The sequence below is a fragment of the Anser cygnoides genome, chromosome Z, assembly GCF_040182565.1.
Source record: "Anser cygnoides isolate HZ-2024a breed goose chromosome Z, Taihu_goose_T2T_genome, whole genome shotgun sequence".
Taxonomy (NCBI): Eukaryota; Metazoa; Chordata; class Aves; order Anseriformes; family Anatidae; genus Anser; species Anser cygnoides.
The window spans coordinates 66,277,361-66,297,107 of record NC_089912.1 but is presented as its reverse complement, the minus strand read 5'-3'; the positions used below and the strand labels follow the sequence as shown (position 1 = coordinate 66,297,107).

At 43.3% G+C, this 19,747-nt stretch overlaps 1 protein-coding gene across 1 annotated transcript; it reads right to left on the bottom strand.

The window, feature by feature from the left end:
* Positions 1-1,173: 1,173 nt before the first annotated feature.
* Positions 1,174-17,748, bottom strand: IL7R (interleukin 7 receptor). The gene is made up of 8 exons (XM_013181777.3): positions 17,501-17,748; positions 11,801-11,939; positions 10,265-10,419; positions 8,490-8,644; positions 7,940-8,114; positions 7,398-7,488; positions 5,372-5,447; positions 1,174-4,004 (listed from the first exon to the last, which is right to left on the bottom strand). The coding sequence occupies exons 1-8, from the start codon at positions 17,589-17,591 to the stop codon at positions 3,501-3,503; spliced, it is 1,386 nt and encodes a 461-aa protein (XP_013037231.1). The 5' UTR covers positions 17,592-17,748; the 3' UTR covers positions 1,174-3,500.
* Positions 17,749-19,747: the final 1,999 nt, after the last annotated feature.

Genomic DNA, 19,747 nt, shown 5'->3' with positions numbered 1-19,747 from the left:
TGAACACGCACAAGAGGAGGAGATCTGGTAAACAAACTAATAAACCCAGCAGGGGACAATTACCATCCTGGGAGATAATTAACATTTTTGGGCATCATTAAAATTAGTCTGCAAGTGTATTAGACCTGACAAAAGACTTATTTTATTTCAGGGGTGATAATATGTGTGGCATTAGGAGATGTTTGCATTGTGCAAAGGGACTGCAGAGAGATGAGGGAAGGGAAGGCAGTGGGAGCCTGACAGTGCCCAGCAACCCAACATCTGACAGCAGAGCAGGGCAGCCGGGCTGTTGAAATGCCATTCCCAGCACCTACAAAATAGTCAGGGACTGATTTTTCTGAGAGATTCATCTCCCACAGTTTGGGCCAGACTGTCAAAGCTGAAGGAGCACTGCTAACACATGCCTCAGAGAGAGATAATCCTCAAGCAGCACTGTCTCGCAGGAGCTCAGCGATTGCAAAAGCTCAGCCTGACAGGACTTGCCCAAACACATTGACCAGGTCGCTGGCACTGACTTGGTAGCGGTTGGATGTAGCTCAATGAATGTTTTTCACAGCTGTATCTGAGAGCCAGGGTCCTTTGAAAACCTTACTGCTAACCCTCAACCCTCCTCAAGTTGTCTGTGCTCATTGCTGCTCTACTGAAAATACACCTTTCTGGATAGACTTCGTCATGTGCCCAAGTGCATGCCTGGAAGAAAGTAACCCCTGTATTTGGCATGAGTTAGCCTTTGTGAAGAAAAGCTACAGTGGAATGAATGTATTGAACCAAAGTCTGCATACTTGTCAGCATTCACTAGTGTGTTACCAAAGCACCATTTTTGAGGAAATAACTTGTGTGAGAATTTGCCTTAATGTTTGCATACCCGTGCTAATACAAACCTGAGGGCTTTTTGCCTTTGCTGGTGCTGTTGCTGTGGACTCACAGCTGCACAAAACGTTTTGGTCAATGCTTCTGCCTCCCTGAGCAGCTGCAAGCCATTGGCAGGAGGTGGGCTGCAGCCATAAAGCACCACTTCCATGCTTTCACACCTCTGAGCTGTCTGTAATTATTTAAGTTTTATCCTGCCTGAAGCTGGGTAGAGCCCATGGAGTTGTCCCAATTTCGGTGATGGCAGAGTAAGCCCTCTCCTGATAGATGTGCATAAGAAGACAGAAGAGCAACACAAATATGTCATGCAAATAGTCATGTCCTTTTAATACAGTAAATACATTATAAAACCGAGGTTACAAGTTATCTAATTAAATAAAATCATTAGACACAGAGAATAAGATTGTTTAAACATAGCAGCTATGCAAAAATATGAGGACTACATAGGAAAAATATAACTATTTCGGAGTGATTACAGTAAATAAACATGAGATTGCTGGCTCTTTTTCTGTATTAAAGAAATACAGAGAAATTGTTTATATTCTGTATTCTGTATACCCTTCTGGATAAGCAGAAAGACTATTAGACGTCGGTACCTTACTGCTTAAATAGTGCAAATAGACATTGGTGATGGCACTTGTATTCATTAAAAATGTATGTATGAGCTCAGAACAAGCATAGCACATACTGTACAGGATTCTTCTGATGCACTTTTGCTTCTTCCTCTATCCCCTCTTTGTCGCTGTGTTACTGGAAGAGGCTATCTTCCCAGTGCAGTCTCTCCACATCTACAGTTGCACTGTGCATGTCTGCACAGCATACGCATTACCAGCAGCTGTTTTTTTAAAAATGAAATACAAATATCATAAAGGAAATGAATGTCCAGGGCTTTCATCTTTTTCTACTGCATTAATCAGCCTGTCGTTTGGTGAGAAACAGTAATAAAAACAATTCTGTAAAATGTCACTGGAGTATCATGAGTCAAACTCTCTGCCACTTTGCATGCAGAGACCATAAAATTATCCCTGTCTGAAGGGTCCCCAGATGTCAGGTGGAGCTGGGGCTGGTGGAGAGCTGTCTTGGGAGCGCTGTTTTTCTCCAGCAGACTACGTCAAATATAACAACTTCTCTGTGGTTATTAGCAGTCAGAAAATGTTCAAGCAGCTCTGAGGATGAGGGAGGACTCTTTTTACCCTTGGACTCTGGGAACATGAACATGAACAAGGAGGATTTCAAGCAGCTAGAGGAACTGATACTTCACAGTGTGGTGAACCCCAACCCCAGAGCACAGCAAAGTGGCTTGGATTTCCCATGGCCACACTGCTTGGCTGTCATGCAACTGTGTGGCTGTAGCAGCTTTGTCTCCAAGTGTGTGCTCTGCAGCGTGCAGCATCCCACAGGAGCAGTGAAGTGGCTCAGCCCTCCCAGAGTGGCAGCCTATGGGAAGCCCCTTAGAAATGGGCACAGAGTCCAGAGAAGGGTGAATGGGAAGGGACAGGATGCCTTCCTTAGTCATAATGTTAAAGGCTTTTTCTACATTATCTCCAGGCAAGTTACAAGCTACTACTTTTAAAATATGGATCTTGAGATGAGTGGCAAGATCCATGATGCTCCATCCATATTTCTAGGCCAGAAGCTGCATGAGAAAAGTACCTGGCCAAATTCAAAGTATTCTTATGCAGCCACAGTCACTGGGGATAATGCTAGCAAGAAAACATTATCTGATCAGTCCTTCTGTCCAGGAAAGTAGTTGCATGCTGTACTAATGCTTGTGCAAGAGCTGCAGAGAAAGACAGCAACATGTGTTTTACTGCCCTGATTCAGTTATAGGAAGAGCTAGGAGTTTGCTTTTCATTGATTTTGTTTTGTGTTCTTGTCTAAAAAGACTGCTAATACATGAAATAACTGAAGGTATTTAATATAAACTACTAGCAGAAGTTCCTATGGACCCTGAATTTGACTCCAGGGTAGTCAAATGAGCTGCATGCTGGGTTTTGTGTTGTTTTCATCTATCTGAAAAAATTCAGTCTGAGAAAACATCTTCTTAAAGTGATTCCATGTGCCTTTTTTTCCTGGGGGCTCTGTGAACCTCCTTTGCAGTGGCCAAGCTCCTGAATCCCCAGGTGATTAATGCTTAGGCGCAATTCTCATTTACTGGCATTTTGCAAACTTGTGGACTTCCACTGACTGCAGAGGAGTTATTCTTGATCTGTGCTGGTGTGAAAGATATCAGATGCTATTTAACTTGAATTTGCTACCGTATTTCTTTCTTAGGCATTAATAAGAGCTTATCAGAAGCGTTCACTTTTATGAGAGATGCTGTCATCCTCGGCTAGGAGTGCAGCATCATTGCTCTGGATTAATCAGATCTGAAGATTAAAGTCAGGTTAAATTAAATTTCATTTCTGCTGCAGTGGAGATTGCTGCCAGCAGGCTGAGAGTGGAGGTTAGGACACTCAACACTAAAAGGCTGAAGAACCCACTTCCTCGTAGGTACAGCGTTGTGCTGTGATCAGGATGCATGGTGGAGGTGGGAGCTCACTGCTGCAGGACACAGGAAAACAAAATAGGCGGCTTCATTATCCTGCTTGTGTTGGTGAAAAAACAGCATTCTGTCATGTCTGTAAGGTCTATTGATTTTTGTAAAAGCTAGACATGGTGACATAGGCTTCTTCATTGTTTGGTGACCTCAGTTCACTGCTAGGTGGCATCTGTGAGACCATGTCACCTTCCAGGGGCTCTGGTCCAGGTTGGCCTGAGGGATCCAGGGGAGGAGCAGAGGGAAAGTCAGTATCCTGGTCACACAGGGGCGCCCCGCTGCTGTGGCACACCTCATACATGCTGGATCCACAGACGCCTTCGGTGCCTGCAGACTGGTTACTTCCCAGGAGTCCATGCAGGGCTTCTGATGACCAGTTTCCTCCGTAACTCATGGACAGGTTTAGGTTGCTTTTGTCTGTCCTTGCAGGACTCCTCTTCAGGTCTGATGCACTCCTAATCTTTGCTGGAACATTTGTCTCTGGAGCAGTTGGTGGCTGCAGAAAACTTTCCTGTTCAGCTTTTGCTCGAATGCCGTCCACTTTATGGATAAAAACGTAACCGAAACTCTCTGGGTTAAAGCTTATATCAAAATTCTGCATGGCAAAGGGAATAGCACAGTCAGTTAACAGTGGCCAACAGTTGACAGAAAAGATGCTTTGCTAGTTCATATGATTTTAGAAGGTTATTTATTATTCCTTTAACTCTGAAAGTAACCCTGAAAAGGCTGAACAATAGGTTAGTAGAGAATTAGCTATTACAAAGCTCAAAATCTTTTTGCATGTTAATCTGAATCTATTCTGCGGTCTCCTGCAGGCAGCATCACTAAATAGTGTTTCAGAGACTTTTTGGAGCCACATATCTACGGCACACCTGCCATTTAATAGGAACAAGTGTGCTGGCACAGGCAGCTCCTTTCAGTTCTATGTTCCTAATTTAGCAGTGAGAGAAATAAAATTTTATCTTGGCTTCTTGAAACATATTAGGAATCCCTGCACCACGGAACACAGGGGATGGCAGAGATGTCTTTGACCTCTGAAAATTAAGAACTTGCTAATAATCCACCAGATGGATTGCTGGCAGGACAACTCTGTTGAGTTTCTTTAGTGAAAAAATATAGTAGATGTAGTTTTAAGGAAACTGGTTAATCCTACACCTCAAAGTTTGTGGCATTTGCCCATCAGACTTTTACCTGGCAAAGTGTGTTTCATGTGCTGTGTGGCCTATGAACAATTCTGTTGGCCATGTAAGAGGACATGAGTATCACCAGGGATGTTTGCAAAGGGTTCCAATCCAGCTCTGTAATCACAGTTTCATAGAAGCACTGAAATGTCCCACTTGGAGTGGACTTCTGGAGTCCACCTGGTCCAACCATTTGCCAGAAACAGGACCTTAAATTGGGTTATCCAGGGTCCTGTGCAGCCAAGACTTGAATATTTCCAGCAAGCGGTATTCCACCTCATCTATGGGTGACCTACACAATGTTTAACAGGTCTCACAGAGAAGGATTATTTTCATATATCTAGATGAATTTTCCCCTGAAATAGCACCTACCTTTTGCCTCTTGTCTTGTTGCCGTGCAGCCTTATGAAGAGAACATCTCACCTACCCTCCACCTATCCTTTAGGTACTAGAAGGCTGTGATTAGTGCTGTCACCTTGAGTTTTCTCTTTTTCTACAAACAAATCCATTTGCTTCAACCTTTCTTCATATATTAAATTCTCCAGCCCTCTATAGTTAGTTTGCACAAGTCAAAGTTCAGGCACTACATGAATTGTCTGTTATATCCATACCCTTTGCTATTATTTGCCCATGCAAATATTAGCTCTCTTGAGCAGAATGTAGAAGCAATTTCTGAAAGATGGACCAGTTCATGTAGCAAATGCATGTACCTTCTGTAATGAGTATTAGTTTTGTTCCCAATAGTCTATACTCAGGTGAGAAAGGCAGTGGAAATACATACATTTTTTGGTTTCTTGCACAGTTGCTCCAGAGTTTTTTTATGATCAGGAAGGTTTGGCCACATAGCAGGCTTGATCCTGAAACAGCAACAGTAGACAAGGAGTTCAACAGCAGCAAAAATGAGACATGCTGAGATAACAGAGGTTCATGTTGCATCATTTATACTAATTCTCACCCAGCCTTAGGTGTGACTTGCATTACCCAGAATAATGGCAGAGAAGTTCCAGAATAAAACAAAGACAGGAGAAGAAGAGGAGGTATAAAGGTCACCCAATAGTCATTGTTCTTCTGAGTGCACAAATTGTCGCAGTTAAAGTAAGACACTTCACCAAGTACTGGGAAAGCAGCAAATTGTGCTGGCAAAGATCTCATTTGCATCTAGCTGTTTTAACTGGGTTTTGCATGGTGAAACCATCTTCTGCAAGTGAAAAAAGAGGCTGTGGTTGAAGTGCAAATTTGCAGATATTTGCCTCTGCATGTTTATATTAGTCAAAGAAATGTATCTTTTCTTACTCCTTGGCCATCTTTCTCTGCTTCAGGTATCTGTATTATAACCTTGACTACAGGTTTCCTTTTACTGCCTGAATTAGCAAAGTTCTCATGCTGTGCTGCTGTGAAAACCCTCAGCCATGATGCATCTAGAGAATACAGCCTGACTGACGTTCGACTTTGCAGTGATATAAGTATAGCTGACATATGAATTATCAGCAATATTATAATATTATATATATGAATATATATTTCTGTTTATATATATTTATATGTATTTGTATATATATTTGTATATACAAGCATAAAACCCCTCTTTTTACAAAGGAAACCTCTGGATTCAAAAGGTCTCACCATATAAAAAACTGCTTTTTCATCAGTTTTATGTATTCAGAACTTCTAGAAAAGTTAGAGAAGTGCAGTGCTCAACAGTACTAAAAAACAAGAGCTAGAAATCTCAAGATACAGCTATACTTGCAAATTAAACAGCACCAGGGAGCAGTCCCTGGTAGGCAATTCAGGTGGCTAAAATGTTTAATTACTAAAAATGTTCCTGACACAGTTTCACTGAGGCCACCTAACCACATTCCCAGGCAATCCCCATATATAAATCAGGAGTTAGCACCTCCCAAGTATTGTCACCAAGAGCTGCTGGCATTCAGGCATCCCTCTGGGCATCAGTGAAGCTGGATGCCATGGGCAGGGGCTGCCCTGAATGCCACCAACCAGCCACGGGCATCCTGCCTTTCAGGGGGTTCATCTCCTCTGGCTGAACTTGGGAATTTTGCGCTTCAGATTCTGATCCCTCCAGATTATTTATGTATTTGTTTATTGTCTTAATCTTGTCTACTAGCTATCTATTTCATATAAGTATATATTACTACATACTGAAAAAAAAATTTACATGTACCTATCAACTGCTTGTAGCTGATACATGAAAAAAGCCCACAGAGACTAAGGACTGCCTGTGTAGGTAGTGTAGCTCTGGTCCCACCTCTGCCTTGACTGCTTTGGAGGGGGCTGTAGAGCTTGGTTTTGCCACGCAGCTGGATGTGGACTCATCTGGTCTTGTGGCTGATGCCATCAAGCCCTTCATGCAGAGAGCACTGCCCCGTCACTTCTCAAAGCAGTACCCTGCTGACTCAGACTGTGAAAGGAAAAGAGGCAATCTCCTCTCTATATAGTTTCCAAACCTCTTGGGACTTTACTAAAACCCACAGCTTGCTTTCTTTTCTGAGTCTTGCATGAAGCTCTTGAGTCAAATGCGCCTCCCATGAGACACTGACTACGTAAGTGTTTTGTGGTGGCTTCAGATCCCCAAGGGTCCCAGCATTTTGAGCCCAAGACTAAAGTCTGATTGAAACAGCAGAGGTATGTTCTGCCTATATTGCGGAACATGTCTTTGTTTGCCTTTGACTTGATACAGAAGCCCGGAGATAGAAAGAGAATAGATCACAGGTACAACAGGGAAGGCAGTAAGACTGTCAGAAGAGGACTGGCTTGCAATAATTTTTCTCATATGAAGAGACCTAGATTACCTGCTTTCCCAAAAATTTAGGATCAGTACAATCATGACAACTGATAGAATGAATCCAGGGATGGCGAGCATAATCACGAACATGCTGTTATCTAAAGGCAAACACAGGACATCTGTCAGTGCCCATAAATGCCTCACTGCTAGCCACAATATCCACCTCAGACCATAAGTCAGAGATGAGAGCCCAACACTGCACCTTCCTCCCACTGGCCTGGTGCAGCAGTGGGTCTCTCCCACCTCACTGACAGTGTGAGAGGTTGGGAGGTCAGGGCTCCAGCCCTTGGCTGAGCTCCAGGCTGGTTCCCAGAGGTCTGCTGTCACCCCCAGCCCGGGGCAGCTGCCACTCACTGCATCCTTACAGCAGCACCAAGGTGACTTCCGTCGTGTGATCAGGTGCCCAGCAGGGCTGGCCCTGCTGTGGCTGCTGTCTCTTCCCTCCCCGTGCTCTCATTGCTGCTGCAGCCAGGGCAAACCAGGCAGCCGGGGTGTCACCAGCCCAAGGGCCCCTTAGTTATCTTGGACCAAAGTGCTTTTTGCCCTTACATCTCTCTGCAGAGTGCTCTCCTGCAGTCCTGAAGCTCTTGGATACGCTCCATTCACTCCACGTGCCTTTAAAATAATCTCCATTGGGCTGCGAGCGTACTTTCACCTCATAAGAGGCATCTGTTTCGAGGTTTTTCCCCAGTAACTTTACCTGAAGGTATGGCGATTCTATTGTCTAGACATGCAAAAAGATGCAATTACTGACTAATAGGCATAGAAAACAGGAGCAAAATCACCACAGCAAACACTGTTACTATTACACTTAAGATGTCTCCATTTCTTTACAGTGTTATGTCTTGTGTTTCCATGGCAAAGCCCAAGCACAAATGAACGAAACTTTGGTAGCCCACAGAAGCACCTAACAAACAAGGGTGCTGTTGGTCAGGAATTGTTTTGACTAAGGAAATTTCCAGAGGACAAATATTGCTCCTTTCCAACTTGTCAGCTGAAAAACTGCAGAAATGCAGACCTCAGGGCTTTTGCATGATACTGGTATTTCTGATAGCATTTAATTTCAGAAATTAGTGTAAGATCACCAACATATACTTACCTTCCAAGGACCTTCTCCCTTCCGATAGGCTATTTGGTGTATTAATTTGTCCTTTAAGTATTTCTTCCATGAATGTGGTGTACTATAGTGAATAAGATACTCATTTGCCTCCTTTTGGTACGTGATGTTGATATTGAATGGTACCTCGGGCTTAACTGCAAATGGCAACAAACCAGGACACAACAGATGCAGAAAAATGTTACTACAAAATAAAATCGTCTTGAAAAATAAAAGTAGAGTCCATTTCAAATTAAACTCCCTGCAGGGTGATCTGTCTTGAGTGGGGGCTGGCCTGAGCTGGGTGAGTTTTACGCTGAGGCTAGCTCATCATTATACCTTGGTCCCAAGATGGGCTTGGTGTTGACCAGCTGAAGCAGAGCTGCGGCCAGCATTTCCTCAGACTGTGACATTTAGTCTTGGAAAGCAGTTCCTGAGCACGCCCAACCCTTCTCTAGAGATGCTTGAAGACCTGAAATTCAGTCCTTCTTCCCAGTACTCTGAGTTGGTGACCCCATGCCAAAAGTGGTCACCATTTGGGGTAAAGGCACTGGCAGCAAGCCGGTGGCCAACAGGGCGGTAGGACAGAGGAAGAGATGAAGCTTGACAGTGTTAGATGTAGCAGAGGGGCTGCAGCTCCAGGACCTTACCATGAACCCACACCTGACTTGGTCTGCAGAAGGAGACAGTGCCAGATGGCCACCCTTGCAAGTACAAGTCCAAAATGCAGCCCCCTGAGCCCTGCCTGATGCTGGACACGCCTGAGGACCACAGGGACCCGTGTTTGTGCTGCTGAGGTTTCCTGCATTATCATCAGCTCTCGCAAGCACAGAGAGCCCATGTCTCTCTTTTCTCACAAAAAAATGCATATAGTCCCATATTATGCCCATTGCTTCCGTATTCCCCAAATATTTAATCTTTCCATGGAGCACCATCAGTTTTGAAGGAGACACCACCAGAGATGGACCATGCTCTCCCACAGACAGAGGTGGTGTAAGATTATTAAAAAAACTATTGGACTGAGGCAGAAGTGCTTTATAAGAGAAGGATATTGCTGTGACTATTGCCAAAGGAAGGCAAAGCAATCCAGCACCAGAGCAGAAAACAGGGCTGCCCTACAAGGGCTTCTGTGCAGCCCTGGAATGAGACCAGCTCCCAGGAAGAGTAAGTCCTAAGGAGCCCCTCTTTCCCAGAGCTCCCTATTTCTCAACTTAGGCAGGTCCCTAGCATGGCTTTGATGAGCTCATTGATGGGTTCTTGGTGTCTCTTCTGCACCACAGGGTGCCTGAACACTTTGTTCAGACCATGGGCTCCACCAAGAAGCAAGGTGTGAAAAAGCGAGATCTTGCAACCCCACAGTCCCTGCGTGGGATTCTGGTGTGCTGCCAGGTTCAGCTAGAGTTCAGCTGGTCAGCCCTGAAACTGAGCAAGCCCTAGTAAGAGATGAACAAAATGTCCCTGCTTGACAGTTCATCCAAGCCCAGGAACAGCTGCTTTTACCACCTGTGTGATTCATTTTAGGTCCAGGTCTGGGCAAACAGTGTTATAAGAAGCCGGTATTAAGCTGCACATTTTTAATGGGAGTTAGTCATCTTTATCTTTGAAGCATCACACTCTACCAACACGCAAATCCAGGCTCCATCCCTTCCTAGGACACTATTTTATGTCTCCTCTATGTTATCCAGATTGACCTCTAGGTGTTGCTCTGGACAATTCACACACACACACACGCACTAATGTCTATACCTTTATAATCTACAAAATGTTCAATGTCTTACCAATGTCAGTGACGAACAGACTCCTGCAGACTCTTCTCTTTATCTCATATTCCATGCAAATATCTTTATTTGAGAGTATATCAGTGAATTGTAAGAAATACACGTCTTCCCGTTTCTCCATATTGAAACACACATAATTGCTGTCTTCTTTGGTACTGTTGAGCAAAGTGACACATTAGTTTCTTCTCAGTCTTACTATAAAACTATAAGGGGCAAATCCTGGTTGCTCATTTCACATTAACTGAAGTAAGACTCCATACGAAATAAGAAAAAATGACATGTAAATAAAGAGATTAAAAGATGGATATTCTTTTTCCTCGTGGTCTTTGAGCACAATAATCAAGTCACAGTAGGAGTCCTGGAGCTCCCAAGAAAAAAAAATATATATATATATATATATTTGAGATGCATGTGTTAAGAAAATCTTTGTATCTTTAAAAATGAGCTTACTGCTGCCATTTTTAAATATAGGGCAAAATAGGGTAATGAGGAATTTCTTACTGACTGAAGTGGCAGCAAATACAGGGTCAATACAGGGAGATATATGATAACTTTTCAGAGGTGGAAACGTATCTATGTGTTCTTCCATCTGTGTGATTCCTGTGTTTGAGGACTGTCATAAAACTTCAGCCAAAATCCAAAATAAACCCCACGAAAATAGAAAAATTCTAATGAACTAGGTGGAAAAAATTAATTAGTGATTAGAATAGTAAGATGCAAAAAAGAAAAAAAAAACTCCTTCTGCTGGTTGTCACTGTACTTTCAGTTTCAGGAAAAACATGCAAAGGGAAAAAGCAGAAGTATGCTAAAGAAACAAAATCTGAGCTTCTTCATCTAGGTGTATTTAAAAAAGGTGGAAGTGTTTCATGGTCTTGATTAGAAGTGGAGATGACTGATAAGTTTGGTAAGTTTTTGGGTTTTGAATACTCATTCTAGTGTGTGTTTTGCATGTCTGTGTGTGCAAAGACAGTTTAACTTTTGTCTTGACCTAGATAAAGACTTTTTCAGTGGAAAATAAGACTTCTCATGAAATAATTTACAGTGGAAAGGATCCGCCTCTTCAAAATCATTCCTACTATTTACTTGATAAGTCTGGGTTTGCTTTTTCTTTCTCTCTTTTCTTTTTTTCTTCCTTTTTGTTTTGTTTTGTTGTTGTTTTGTTGTTGTTGTTGGTTTTGTTTTTGTTTTTTAAAATATCATTTAATTTAAAGGAAAAATGCTTTTGTCTTATGCTCAGCTTCACCAGAAACAATAGAGGTTCCAGAGCAACAGGAGCAAGATGAAGACTATTGGAGACATTATAATACCCTTCGTAGATCCTTCCATCCGATTTTTCTTTCTTGTTGTGGGTTAGATTCTGCTTCAGTAAGCTCTTCTTCTTTGCTAAATATAGTATTCAAACCTGGTAAAATGCTCTGAAACAGAATTTGGTCTCACTTTTCCACTCCTGTTTCCCAGCATTTGGCAGTGTGACTAACCATTCTTTAGCATTTATCTTCCCAGAAGTTTACCAAAGTACAGACTGACAGCACTTACCACACAGCCAGGGTATAGTTAGTGTTGTGAGGAGGCATCTCTGTAAAATTGCAGGTCAGGCTGCTGTAGGAATCCTTAAATTCCAGCTGGCTGAAGCAGTCAATGTCAAAGTTGCCTGGTTCGTCATCTTCAAAGGTCCCTAGGGAGAGATTCACACAATGGTACTTGAAGCAAACCAGCGTGTGTATTCAGTCTGCAGCTCCATTGTAAAGGAGGTTGTTTCTTTGTGTGGTTGCCTAAAAGGAAGAGGATCAGCCTACCTGTTTTGTAAGAAGCAAAGCAAGCTTGTTCAAAATGAAATTAAAAGCCACTTGCACCTTTCAGGGTTGCTCTCCGTGCATGCCAATGAAGCCCACCCACTTAACATGCACAAGGATATATACTGCATCACCGGCCTGTGAACTATAAAATGATTTTGCATCACAGATGGCTCAGCCAGACATGACACCCCATGTCTGTGCTATTCTTTTAATCACGGGCAAACACGGGTGATAATGTTGTCCTTTAAACATCTGTGAGATATAAATATATAAAATATATTGACCACTCTGCAGTCCAATTCTAATTCCTCCTATATTTGAACCAGGGGAATTCTCACTTTAAAAGTTATGGATGATTTTTATACCAAGAAAAATCAGGACCTGCCCTGGCTGAAATCATCCTAGAACTTTTTCAAACAGGTTTTCCTATTAGGAACCACAAAATGCTGCTATCCTTGGACATGTAAAGGGGAGCAATGGGAGCAATACACATTCATGATGCCTGTTGTAAAGCAGAATAGTCATGTCAAGGACCAAAACACTCCTGAAAACAAACAGCACAGGAACACACACCGGGGGATATACTCTGCACAGTTACTGCCAGAGGTGTTTGGGGCTGATGCTCAGGGCTAACGTCTGTTCAAGAGCAAGGGCTAGTTTCAACAGGATTTATTTGTGTGGGAATTTCAGCTCAGGACAGCCTGAAAGGACGTCAAATACCTTTGAGTCTGAAGCAGCAGACCCACAGCCAGGGTTGCACACCATTGCTGTTGTTGCTCCTGCACCAGGACCAGCTGTCCGCCCCCTGCTCTGCCCCTGCCCATGCTGGGCAGGTCTGACCTGTCCCCAGGTTCCTGGGAAGGCTGAAAAATGATGTGGGTGGCTTTAGGAAAACCAGAGTATTCTGGTGTCATGAGGCAATTAAGCCTCACAGCACATTTTGACTGAATTGCAGAGTTTTCTGAAATGTCACAAATTTGGGTTGAGGAGGGAAAGCTCAGACATTCTGCCAGAACACACAGCTTCCTGCAAATTTGCTTCGATGACTCATAAAACAATCATGATTTGACTAAGAACGTATGTCTCATGTCCTACACTTGGCATGTATGAGGTCAGTGAAACAAAAACTGGTGCTTCTGAGAGGACTCCTCTCCAGCAGAAAATGCTAATTCAGCCCAATTTCATGAAATTTCACCCACGGTAGCCAAGAACACAGTGAAAGGGATATTGCGAGCCCTTGAGTGGATTCTCAGGGCAGGAACGCCTCTGTCCCCTTCTACCAGTGGTTAAGGGTAGCTGTGATGATGTGTAACTCTCTCCCCTATGTCCAGGGACGATTCCTGATCCTCCACTGGATTGCCTCCTACCCACTCCTCCACATGCCCTTCCCATGCTGTGCGCCTGCTGCAGCAAGAACAAGTCCTGGGCTGCGCCGGGGATATCGGTGACTCAAGTGCTTGCATAAGCAGCGTGGGGAAATGCCCATGGAGACATTCCCAATGGAAAGTCCCTCCCAGAGAAAATGATGGTCACCTCTGCTGTGGCCCAGGTGGCTGAGATCACTGAGGGGTGACCAGCCACTTGGACACTGCGATTCACAGTCCTGCTGGTGATGCCCCATGACCCCCAGCCAACTCTGCCAGCGTACTGGGAGATCCAGACCTTGTCTGCAGTGGGAGCACACCTGGAGATCCAAAACCGTCATGATTTAACAGAATGGAGAAAGCAGGGGAGAGTTTTGTGATTGCATGAATGTGTAAGAAAAGCATGTCACCCCCAGGGTCCCTCACACAGGAGCATCTGAGGATGCACTGCTCCGGAAGTCAGATCTATCCCCCGAGCCAAAATTAAGTGCCCATTCCCAATGTGAGCAACCAGTGCTAGGAAGGATTTCCAGGTCTTCCCTTCTCACCGCAGGTCTGGTGTTGCCTGTCCCAAGGGGAGCTCGGATCTCCCTGAAGGAAGAAGAAATGGGGCATCTTCCACCAAGGCGGCCGGTTTGAGGGGACAACCTGTGCAGCACAGGTAGTGCGCCGTGCTCTCTGACCACCACATTTTAGAGAGAGACACAGAGGTCAGCGCAACTCCAGAACAAGCCCTGCAGCAGTTTCAGAGGCAAAAGTCTTGACCAACACAGCCCTGAGCCATCGGGGCAGATAAGTATCTACAAAAATGTATATTACATATAATTATGTATTTGAGGGTAAGTATGTTTGTGTGTATATATATACACATACATTCAAAATTCATGGGATAACAAGTGAGCTGAAATGAATCTGTATAAAATGAAAAAAAAACACACCAACCTACCGTATTGTAGACAGTTAGATACACCCAAAGCTCACGTGCACATATATAGCACATTTTACACATCCCTAAGACTTCAGCTACAATGATCCAGGAGATTGGTTTATTTATACGCATAGTTACCTCAAGGCAGCATTAAAACTTGTGAACTAGGATGGTTAATCTTCCTTTATGTAATAGAGAGAGACTGCTTAGTGTTTTCTATGTATAAACTTTACATATACAATATCATATATATACGCAGAAAATTGATAAACATCATATTAATAAATAGCCTATCAAAAAGAATTTCTCAGCTGTCTGCTACTGCTTTGCTGGAAAGCAACAGAAATTTTAAGTCAATCCCTGTCAGGCTGACTGCAAAATCAAAAGAAAGAAAAATGTCTTGTCTTGCAGTTTATACATTTAATGATTATCCAGCATAGTTCACCTTTGGTGCCTGGGTAGAAGGAAAGCTGACGTTACCTCTTTGAACTTTCACATTGTTGATAACATGGTTCCTCATTCACGGAAATAACACCCTAACTATAGAATATATGATAATTAAGCCTCATGAATGGCCTTAAGTATGCAAATTTGAAATGCTTTTCCTGGTAGAGTTCCTCCGTGGACTGAGAAATTCTTTTTTATCTGATGTACATATGTGTGTGGCCCCAGTCACGCTTCTTCCCTAAACTTCAGAAACACCACACACGAATATATCTGCTGCATAAATGGTTGTGGTGACTCCAGTATGGCTCCCATAGCTAAGGGCTGTAGGCACAATTAGAAGTTTACAAGATTATAATGTTTTTCCTCGAGAAGCTCAGACCAGACAGACCCCTGAGCCTGGCTCTGCTGAAATCAAGGCACGGCTTGAGATGGAGTGATTCCAGAGGGAGGAAAACTGCTCTCACAGCTACAGCTCCGGCAGGTCTTTCACAGAAATGGTCATCCCTAAGGTTTGGCCAACCCCCAGCAGAACGGTTCCAATCACAGCAAGAGTCTCACGAGCCTTTACCAAGAGAAGAGTGTTAGCAGAGGCTATGCTTTGAAGCCACCAGGACTAACCACAATGTGTGAAACTGAAGGCACTAGTAAGTGCCTGCAGGATCATTGACAGAATTTGCAAAGTCAATGAAGTGACCAGCTCTGTGGCCAGAGCCCTGCGAAATCTCTAGTGATGATGGCAGCGGACAGTATATTATCTTGGTTTAGGATTTATTTGGCTCAGGGAGGAGTTTTCATCACAACAGTTTTGATGTGGGTTGGACAAACTGAACAAGTCTGGGAAAGAGGGCCACTGATGCTGGCCGTCCTGCCCATGACAGCCTGCAGCGTGCTGCTGCCTGCTGCTCCTGCCCGTGCCTGCCTGCACATCCATGGCTACCCTGGCATCGTTTTGCCATTAGCTCCCTTAGGACTTTTGGGGTCACCACTGCTCTGTCAGGCCTGGGGAGGCACTGCTGAGGAGGCAGCCTGCCACTCATCAAAGAGGTGGAGTTGAAGGCAAGTGCTGCACTGAGTTTCTCCTCTCCTCTGCACCTAATAATGGATGAGATCACACCTGCATCGGCTGGTGGCACTTTGTCAGGCAGCAGGGTGACTCTGAGAGGCAGAGAGAAATCCAAACATCTGTCATGATGTTCAATTTGTTGGTCAAACCCATATGACTCATAAGGAGATCATAAAAGCTGGTAATTGCTCAGTGGGGATTTTCTGAATCTGTTTTTCTTTAATTCTAAGCAAAGGATTAGTTATGGTTTACTGGAAGCTAGTGATGAAACAAAGGAAAGGTCTTCTCCCATCTGCTGTTGAAAAGCCCTGAGCATTTCAGTGACGTCTGCTATAAATCACTAGTATTGACCACTTACAACTGTAGCTGCTTGCAAAATCTGGTTCTAAACAGCTGCAAATTGTACAAACAAAAGGTAAACAGAAAAAAAAAAAAAAGAAGAAGAAGAAGAGAAAAAAAACCACAAACAAACACAACCAAGTCTGGTGGATGCAATTCTGAGCTTTTCTGTTTTCCACTAACGCAAAAACTTGTCATGTATTACCTAGCTACATATGTGTGTATGTGTATATATATATATATGTTATACAATAAATGACAACTACGTGAAAAAGAGATTTCTAGCCATTAAATCTGTGAGACAGCATAGGTACACAGACATCATCTTCCTACAAACCAGAAAACTCTTTTGCTCCTCAGTGATGAAATTGCAGTGCCCTAAACTACCAGTAACCAAATGACTGTCCATGTCCTTCAGACACTGTGCAACAAGCTCTGTCACAGCTGTTTGCTTAATATTAGACAAGTAAGAGTTAAACAGATCTGAGACTGAATCTGTAAATGCAGTTTTTCAGCTCCCTTTTGAGAAAAGGGACAGCAGATTGAAAGATGGTGTTTTTTATCATTGCTCTTTATGATTTTGATTGCGACTAAATTGATTGCGACCTTATTGATCTTGATGAAACTAAATAACTTTCACTTGTCCAAACGAGATAATGAAATCTGCAATAAGCCTGAATTCAAACTGTCGAATTAATTTACAATTTTTTGGCATGTAAGTGATGAATGCTCTTAGTGATGGGCTGTGAGAAGCCCATGGTTGAGCTGCTGCCTCAGCCACGATATGAAAGACACTAGGACTATCCCCAGATATAACTTTCACAACTGTTTAAAGGAAAAAAAGAAAGTTCTGTTTTTGAAGTGGAACAAGTTGGGCCCCACTTGACGTATATTAAGACATTTTCTTTGGAGGAAACTGCCAAGAACAAGAGAAGTCAGAACCTCGGCATCCTTTGATGGCAGGTCAGAGTGATCCTAGACTGCAGAAGAGTGAAACAGGCATAACTCCTCACACAAACACTACATACAAAAAGAAAGGATTAACAGGTCTGATGTAGCATGCCCTCTGCATACAGGAATCACCTCCTCATTTCAGACAAGTTTGGACATTGAAAGGTCAGCAGACTTGGGAATTAAATAGATAAACCAGCTCCACATACACCCCAGGTACTGGCACTGAAAGAAAGAGACTGGAGGCTAAAACTTTAACATATTTAACCCAGCAGTTGCATTTTGGAGCACTTAGCTCAGGTTTTCAAGATCATACATGAGTGGAAAGATGAACATGAAATGACTCACCATCACCATCTGCAGAAGTGCAACCACTTTCCCCAAAAGTGGTACGAAGAAACAAGACGAAAATGCTCAATACTGTACTCGTCCGTGTCATCCTGAGCACACTGCATGTGTGCAGGACCTGTGTGTGTGAAACCCTCGCTTACTCACTTACTTTATACTAGACGCAGAACAAACACATTGCCTGATAAAACGACCGCAGGCGAGGGGAAGTGTAAACATGCTGGCAAGGATGACTAGTGGCAGAGAGCAGGAAGCCAGAGAGAAGATATTTGCAGAGCTTTTACTTTGAAACACGCTTCCCACTTCAAAACTAAGGACCTTCTGGATCAGGCCCATTGAACTCACTGGGCTGAATCTGGTCAAGTCCAGTGGGTTGGATGCAAAAGTTTCTTGGACCATGCTCCTGTCAGGGCTAGTGGGATTTTTGCTGCTGATTTTCCTGAGGAAATGGTTCTGTCGCCACATCTATTTTCCTCTCAATGCAGGTACACAGTTCCAAGAAAGAAAAGTCTTCCAGCTATGAAATGTTAAGTGCAATTGCTGCTTTTTATGCTTTAAGTGTTGGCATCACACAAGTCCCAAACAAGACAATGCCGACCCAGCAAAGTTGTGATTTACAGGACTAATCCTGCAAAACCCGGCTCCTGAGAACAAAGTAGTATGTCTCCCTTTTTTTTTTTTTTTTTTTTTTTTTCATTCTGTGGACAAAGCAGGGGCAGAAAGAGGATGATAAAGAGGTGTTAAATATTTCCTATGCACACTTTTTGTGGCTGTATACACCAACGCACACCAGAGCGTAATGCAGGGCCATGCACACAGCTGACTGATGTGGGTAACTACAAGCGAGCAGAAGACCTGAGAGAGGAGAGCAAGCTCCTGCATAGCACTGGTTGCACCAAGAAAGCTGCATGTTGCAGGTGTAAAGGAAACTGAGGGCAAAGTTGGTAACAATGCCCGAGCAAGCAGAAAAGTGGTGACACTATAAAAAGATACAACATGCAAGCCACAGTGACTTTTTTGTTTGCAAGGAAAGAAACCACTCAACAGAACTATGAAAGCTCAGCCCTCCTGTCTAGAACAGTGTCCTTCTTGGCAGGGAGCTGGGGGCTCTTCGCCAGTGGCACTCCCTGCCCTGACCAGGGGCAGTGGATACCCCATGGGGTGCTTCTGGGCTCCCCCACACTGTTTTAATAGGAGGAAATAGCCCCCTTTCCATGAGAGCTCAGTGGGGCTGCCTGGAAGCTGGAAATTTCCCACTCCTGTATCAAGTCCCTTCCTGGGATGGGACCCTTCACCTGACAAAATGTAGGTATTTGCAGTGTATATTCTATGCTAGAGCTTCTCAGACTTTCCCCCTGTATACTTGGTGGATAGCACAATTCATCTCATCCTAACACAGACTTTCAAAAGACAAAATCTAAGCCTTTAAATATATTCATTTATCTCCATGGCACGAAAAAAAAAACAAGCTGAAATAGGGATAGACATCTGCTTGGCAGACCTCCATGATACATCCTGCTCATGGACATGGAAGGGAACTATCCAAATGCAATGGACATGGCAGCACCTTGGCCTGACCAGACCCTGCTCAGGATGGCCTTAAAAAATTATCTGGGGCACTTCCCCATTCATACAATATCCCTTTCAAGAAATACCCTCTTTCAGAGGACTTTGTCAGCTGTCAGGACTTTAGGAGTAGTAAGACCCTCATCTCTCCCTCCTGAGTTTCCTATACTTGACTCCAAGCTCATTGACCCCAAATGTGAATCAAAGAGATTGGGTCTCAGTGACTTCATGTCCCTGTGGCCTACCCTATCTCATTAGAAAAGTTTATTTCAGGATTTCATCACCTGGCTTAGTAATATTCAATATCATATTAGTCTAGAAACCCTCAAGGTAATTTCTACTGCATTTTCAGCCAGAAACATCAATAAAGGAGGGCTCTTCCATGCAAACTGATTGTTATCCGGAAATTACACCTTCTCACTTTAAATTTTTCTTGTTTATAATTGAGTGGGCTATCATTTTGATCATTTTTTTTTTCTTTTTTCCTGTTTCAGCTGAAGCAAAATAAAAGAAAAAGACTTTTCAGAAATAATATTTTGGCTGAGCCTTGAACAATCTTACTATCAGAGCTGCACTGCTCAGGGGATTTCCATGTTGTCATAGCTGCATTTTGTCTGGGTGGGGAAATGAGGGACCACAATGAAAAGAAAAAAAATAGTATAAAGAAAAACCCAGAAGCAA

Excerpts from the sequence above, each read along its gene's own strand:
- IL7R (XM_013181777.3), bottom strand. The coding sequence starts at position 17,591 with ATGACACGGACGAGTACAGTATTGAGCATTTTCGTCTTGTTTCTTCGT. Across the intron at positions 11,940-17,500 it reads CACTTCTGCAGATGGTGATG|GGACCTTTGAAGATGACGAA; the intron begins GTGAGTCATTTC and ends ATCTCTCCCTAG. Across the intron at positions 8,115-8,489 it reads AGGGAGAAGGTCCTTGGAAG|ACAATAGAATCGCCATACCT; the intron begins GTAAGTATATGT and ends TTGCATGTCTAG.